The sequence below is a fragment of the Myotis brandtii genome, unplaced genomic scaffold (assembly GCF_000412655.1).
Source record: "Myotis brandtii unplaced genomic scaffold, ASM41265v1 scaffold188, whole genome shotgun sequence".
NCBI lineage: Eukaryota > Metazoa > Chordata > Mammalia > Chiroptera > Vespertilionidae > Myotis > Myotis brandtii.
In genome coordinates, this window is record NW_005356985.1 from 532,567 (window position 1) to 539,241 (window position 6,675).

The 6,675-nt window shown below is 57.2% G+C and overlaps 2 protein-coding genes across 2 annotated transcripts in view; one reads left to right on the plus strand and one right to left on the minus strand.

Annotated features, from left to right (window-relative positions):
- Positions 1-5,293, minus strand: part of EVC (Ellis van Creveld protein) — a 44,291-nt gene extending 38,998 nt beyond the window's left edge. The window contains 4 exon segments of the mRNA XM_014538283.1: positions 515-652; positions 1,501-1,599; positions 2,061-2,145; positions 5,001-5,293. Of these exon segments, the coding sequence (XP_014393769.1) occupies positions 515-652; positions 1,501-1,599; positions 2,061-2,145; positions 5,001-5,254 (576 nt within the window). The 5' untranslated portion in view covers positions 5,255-5,293.
- Positions 5,294-6,591: 1,298 nt separating this feature from the next.
- Positions 6,592-6,675, plus strand: part of EVC2 (Ellis van Creveld syndrome 2) — a 64,576-nt gene continuing 64,492 nt past the window's right edge. Inside the window, exon 1 of the mRNA XM_014538284.1 lies at positions 6,592-6,627. Coding sequence (XP_014393770.1) covers positions 6,592-6,627 — 36 coding nt within the window. The remainder of the gene's footprint in view (positions 6,628-6,675) is intronic.

Here is a 6,675-nt window from a genome sequence, read left to right on the forward strand (position 1 = left end):
AGCATCTCTCTGGCAGGGCCAGGTCTAAGCTCATTTGAATCCCTGTCGCCAGCACAGCGCCTGGGAGCCAAGGAAATGTGTGTTTAAGATGTAATACGTGAACAGTGGGTCGTGGGACCCAAAAGCCAAACAGAGATAAATACCTGAAGGAAGCCCTCCTCTCTGGAACTTAAAACCTGCTTTAGGAGAGATGCCCAGGGGGTGAGGAGTTGGCAGCCAGCACCCGCTGCACCCACACAGGGTCAGAGCAACCTCTGCTTTGAATGATATGAAGGCCAATCTAAAACTTAAGCCAGAGGAATCGGTGATAACAATAAGACGCCTCCCTCTGAAAATCCTGGCCCTTAATGACACCTTCTCCATCACTCAATTCGGAGACGGATCCCTGGCTCCGGGGCCGACCCAGCAGGGAATTCCAGTGTTAAACACGTTTCTAGGCGCATCCACTCTCTAATCTCCCAGCTGGACTGTCCCGAAACCACGGCTTTTACGCAGGAACAAGCCCATCACCTACGTTATCGATCAGCTGCTCGGAGTACTCCCTCTCCTTCTTCTCCACGTCCGCCAGCGTGATGTACTGGGAGTCGCTGGCGCCCAGCGTCTCCGTGTCTGATAGTCTGACCCGAAGTCCCTTTTCTAATTCCTCCAAATCCTGCAAAAGGCAAAAGAGAGAAAATAAAGAACAAGTTGAATGTGTCTTAAGTTCTGGAAAAAGAAATGCTTTTGTTTTTCACATTCTCATGGAATATTTATTTCTTCCCCCGGGTAATATTTCTTAACCATACGTCAGTGCTATGGGTTTTGTCCTATTTAAGGTTTGATGATAGAAATCGATTTTTCTCCTTAAACGTAGAGCCTCGAGAATGATGGATTATTTTCTTCTATAGTCCTCACCCCCCACAAAAAGTAGGCCAGGCTTAGAAAGCAATGAAACAGCATCTTTCACTCCTTCTGCAGCCCTGGGAAATCAGATATTTAAAGACGCCCCAGCCTGAACAGGAAGTCCCGCCCACAGCGACTCTCTTGGACAGAGAACATGACCGACATTCTTCTCACTTCTCTGCCTCCAATATTTTTTCCCATTTTAGTCCACATTGTGGTTTTTACACCTGTACTCATGTCTGTATCTCTGTATTATGTTAAAAGTGTACCTATATCTATAAAAGCCTAAGTGACCATCCTACTGGCCAGTATCTATGATGCACACTGACCACCAGGGGGCAGGCACTCAACGCAGGAGCTGCTGAGCTGTGGTGACTTGGCAGCAGTGGTTCTTGGGTGACGCACCAGGAACCGGAGAGGAGGGGGCCCGATTCCGGGGTGTGTCACCCGAGAACTGCCCTCTCGCAATCAGGGACCCTGGATGTCAGAGAGCCGGTTTCAGCCCGATCCCCGCAGGCCAGGCCGAGGGACCCATCGGAGCACGAATCCGTGCACCGGGCCTCCAGTATTGTAATAAGCTATCTTCCAGTTACCTGGAAATACAGATTGAAGACTTACATTTTCCTGTTTTGAAAGAATCTTCTGGTAGAATTCGTCATCAGGCTTCTTTCTCGGAAGGAGGTCAAGGAGGCACATTTTAAAAATCTGAATAAACATCTATTGCCAAAGAAGGGAACGTAACAGAAATAAAGGTTTAAACAACAGAATCTCCCTCCCTCCTCTCCTCCCCCCTCCTCCTGCTTCTCTCTCTGTTTCTCTCTCTGTCCCTCTCTCTATCTCTGTCTGTCTCCCTCTCTGTGTCTCTGTCTCTTTTTCTCTGTCCTCTCTCTCTTCCCTGTCTGCCTCTGTCTCTCTCTCTCTCTCTCTCTCTCTCTCTCTGCTTCCTTTTCTCTCTCGGTCTCTCTTTTTCTCTTTCTCCTTCCCTCTCTGGTAAAGTGAAGCCGGCGCCCACCCACAGGCAGGAGCTGCCTTCCCATCTTGGTGTCTCTTCCTAAGATCGCTCTCCCTCCCGAGGTGCTGGCTCTCTCTCCCCACCCCCACCTCCCGGGGGTCCCGGCGCACAGAGCCCGAATGCAGTGCCTGAGCCCTGAGGGGTGCCATGCCACCTCGCCACCTACCAAGTGCTTGTCCTGCCTCAGTGCTACGTCCAGCTGGAGCAGATCCTTTAAGTGGAGGTGATAGATGCAAAGGTCAAGGTCGGCGCTGCAAAGTCGCAAGAGGAAGAGAGACCTTTAGTGTCTGAGGTGGGGAGGGGGGTGACAGATAGGGCGTCCCTGCTCAGTACCAGCCTCGCGGGTCCTGCCCCCAGATTTTACATCCGCAGCCATTCGGTCTACGAGACGGAGTGTCAGGAGCTCTTTGCAACCCACTCGTGACCAGAGGGGCTTGGCCTGGACATCGAGGACGAAGCCGGAAGATGGCAGGTGGGAGACATGACACTGGCACGTGCTCCGGTCACTGGCATCCTGTATCACAGGCCGCCTTTCTGAGAGCTCAGCGTGGACATCCTGTGCCCACTGTACAAACGAGGACGCTGACGCAGGACATCGAGGGCCGGAGAAATCAGTGTTGGTCGCGGTCACAGGGCCGGTCAGCGGCAGGGTGCAGGTAAAGGCTCTACCTTCTCTCCGACACAGGCAAAGGCCTTTTGAATGACTAACCCCGAACGGTTAGACGTCCTCTAAGTCTAAGGCTCAGACACAGCCTTTCCCAGCGAGGAAAGGGGTTCCAGTCCAGCCACGTCCCTCCCGCCGTGGGCCACCTGCGGGGTCCTCACCAAACTCTGGTTCTGAGCCCACTCATGCCACAGCCCCGGGCCGCGTCCAGGGCCCCTCGAGCTCACCGAACATCAGAGCAGAACAGGCCTGGGGACCAGCCCCCACGGGGCACATTTCCTTCATAAAATGGGGCAAAGCTGCCCCCACCGGATAAGGCTGGCAGGAGGAATTAGTTCGTTGACTAATAGTTACCATCACTGAACCGGTCTCAGGCTCCCACTGGCGGAAGAGACAGGGCAGGGGACGGGACGGACTGATCCTTGTGCTCATACAATAAGTATCCCCTGCAAACTGCCCGGCACTCTGCCCAGCACCCAGAGGGCGCCTACTCAGTGCTGGCTGCGATGCCATGCACAGGCACACTGGAAGGTGCCCACTAAGTGCTGGCTGCTATGCCGTGCACAGACACGCTAGAAGGCGCCTACTCAGTGCTGGCTGCTCTGCCATGCACAGCCACGCTAAAAGGCGCCTACAACCCACCCCGCCCCAGAGTGAGTTTCTGGCCACTGACCACGAGCTGAGCCCTCCTCCAGGCTGGATAGTTTGAAGATTTTGAGCATGGGCTTTGGAGATAAGGTGGTAGGGTCAAACCTGGTTCCGTCACCATCCGCTGTGTGACCTTGGGCAGGTCACTCAGCCTCTTTGAGACTCACTTTATTTTTTTTATTACTTTCTTAAATACATATTTTTATTGATTTCAGAGAGGAAGGGAGAGGGAGAGAGAGGTAGAAACATCAATGATGAGAGAGAATCATTGATCGGCAGGTGTGGCTCAGAGGTTGAGCATCTACCTATGAACAGGGAGGTCATGGTTCGATTCCTGGTCAGGGCACATTTCCTTCATAAAATGGGGACAAAGCTGCCCCCACCTGATAAGGCTGGCAGGAGGAATTAGTTCGTTGACTAATAGTTACCAATCACTGAACCGGTCCCAGGCTCCCACTGGCAGAAGAGACAGGGCAGGGGACGGGACGGACTGATCCTTGTGCTCATGCAATAAGTACCCCCTGCAAACTGCCCGGCACTCTGCCCAGCACCCGGAAGGCACCTACTCAGTGCTGGCTGCGATGCCGTGTACAGGCACGCTGGAAGGTGCCCATTAAGTGCTGGCTGCTATGCCATGCACAGACACGCTAGAAGGCGCCTACTCAGTGCTGGCTGCGATGCCGTGCACAGACACGCTAGAAGGCGCCTACTCAGGGCTGGCTGCTATGCCGTGCATAGGCACTCTGGAAGGCGCCTACTCAGGGCTGGCTGCTATGCCGTGCATAGGCACTCTGGAAGGCGCCTACTCAGGGCTGGCTGCTATGCCGTGCATAGGCACTCTGGAAGGCGCCTACTCAGGGCTGGCTGCTATGCCGTGCATAGGCACTCTGGAAGGCGCCTACTCAGGGCTGGCTGCTATGCCGTGCATAGGCACTCTGGAAGGCGCCTACTCAGGGCTGGCTGCTATGCCGTGCATAGGCACTCTGGAAGGCGCCTACTCAGGGCTGGCTGCTATGCCGTGCATAGGCACTCTGGAAGGCGCCTACTCAGGGCTGGCTGCTATGCCGTGCATAGGCACTCTGGAAGGCGCCTACTCAGGGCTGGCTGCTATGCCGTGCATAGGCACTCTGGAAGGCGCCTACTCAGGGCTGGCTGCTATGCCGTGCATAGGCACTCTGGAAGGCGCCTACTCAGGGCTGGCTGCTATGCCGTGCATAGGCACTCTGGAAGGCGCCTACTCAGGGCTGGCTGCTATGCCGTGCATAGGCACTCTGGAAGGCGCCTACTCAGGGCTGGCTGCTATGCCGTGCATAGGCACTCTGGAAGGCGCCTACTCAGGGCTGGCTGCTATGCCGTGCATAGGCACTCTGGAAGGCGCCTACTCAGGGCTGGCTGCTATGCCGTGCATAGGCACTCTGGAAGGCGCCTACTCAGGGCTGGCTGCTATGCCGTGCATAGGCACTCTGGAAGGCGCCTACTCAGGGCTGGCTGCTATGCCGTGCATAGGCACTCTGGAAGGCGCCTACTCAGGGCTGGCTGCTATGCCGTGCACAGACACGCTGGTGATGCATCAGGGTCCCCTGAAGTCTCTCCATGGCTGGAGCCTGACTCCGTAACTCCTATGTGAGTCGATACCACATGGCAAATGACAGAGGGAGACAGGGTCCCACTCTGACATGGGGCGGCTGTGTGTCCCTGGCTGAGTTGCTTAACCTCTCTGGGCCTCCATTCTCTGTTTCCTCCTCTGACAACCACATGCCTCATGGGCCCGCGTCCTCCCTCCGCCCTCCTCACCTCTCGCAGGTCAGGGCCTCGGGGAAGCTGTGGACGCGGAGGAAGGTGCGGCGGAGGAACCTGTCGTCGCTGGCGGCCGAGTGGATGCTGGACGAGGAGCTGCACTCGTCCTTCTCAGCCTGGCTCAGGCTGCCCAGGCTGCTGCAAGGCGACGCCTCCACCGGCTGGTTGGGCAGAACCACCTGCTTTAAGTTTTCGTGCAGAGACGGGTTGGAGGAGCCGTCGGCCAGAGGCTGGGGCGGCAGAAGAGACATGGGACTCAGTGCACGTGACCATCAGGAGTCTGACGCGGTAATTCCACCCACAACACAGGATGGCGGCTCCCGGGGCAGCCAGGCGGGCAGGCTGGGCAGGGGCGGGAGTGGACCCGTGTCACAGCTCTCTTGCCCCCAAGGGATCAAGGCCCTGCACCAGGCTCCCACCACTTAGCTAGGAGCCTGCCTCTGCCCTGATGACCCCTGCACCTGGCACTCAGCTGCCACCTGCTCGTGTCCACAGCAGCCCCCCGGCCCTGGCCCACCTGTCTCGCTGCTGACTCAGACCCGGGGCCAGCTCTGTCCACTAACCCGCTGACCACCTAGCTCTTCTTCACCTGCACTGACGTGGGCGCTACCTCCTCTCCCCAGACCTTCCAGGTGGCATGCCATTGCCCTGGGGTTGGCTCAAAGAAATGCAGTTCCTGCCATGACCTCAAGAGGGCGCAGCCTGAGCAGGGCTCTGCCCCCAGGCTGAAACCCTCTCCCAGCTCTTTGCTGGGTGGAAGCAGCCGTACCCCAGACACAGAGCCCAGAGCCTACCTTCTCCGACGCCCAGCCCACACCAGCTCCTACAGGCCCCTGTCCTCTCTGTGCGGCCTGACACCACACTGTGTCCCTCCCAGACGGGGGCAGCCTCCAGGGTGAGGACCATGCTCCCCTGACCCCCAGCCATGCCCAGTGGCCACTGGGGAGGCGGCCCAGCGTGGGTGTGGTGCTGAAGAAATGCCCCTGCTCTGGGAGTGTCCCCCCGCCTTCCCCCCCGTCCCCCTCCAAACACTGAGAGCTAAGGAAGGAAGTGATTCCCAGTGTGTGTTCCGGGGAACAGGTCCATGAACTGCCACCCATTTCTGTTCACCGTAAGGGTTCCCCGGGGAATCTAATTTGGGAAAGTCTGCGCGAACCAGGGTGGACTAGTTTCCTCGGGGCGGGAATTCTCAGAGCCTTCGATATGCTCTGGCTGTTCCCAGGCAAGTGCTGGTTTAGGAACAGACCGGGTGCATGCTTAGCTGTCACACAGGGGCCTCAGCCCTGACGTCTACAGTCCGATTTAACCCAAACCACTGGGTGAGGCAGGAGGGCCCATTGCTCCCATTTCACAGATAAAGAAACTGAGGCCCCAGAAGTCAGGAAATGGCCTGCAGTACACAGCGAGGAGGAGGGCCGGGGGACTTCGGACTGAGTCCGGGTCACTCCAGAACCTGTCCTCTTTCCCGCCAGCATTTTCCTCAACTTTCTTGACCAGGAAACTCTTTTTCCCACAGAGCATCTCGCCGGCTGGGGGCTCCTGAGGTGCCAGGGGATAGCCCGCTCTCTGCGAAGCTCCGGGCTGCGGTATGAACGCCTGCCTTCGGTGTAAGGCCTGTAGCCGGGTGAGGGGGTGACTGGCCCCGCCTCTTTCTGCAGCGGCCTCGGGAGGT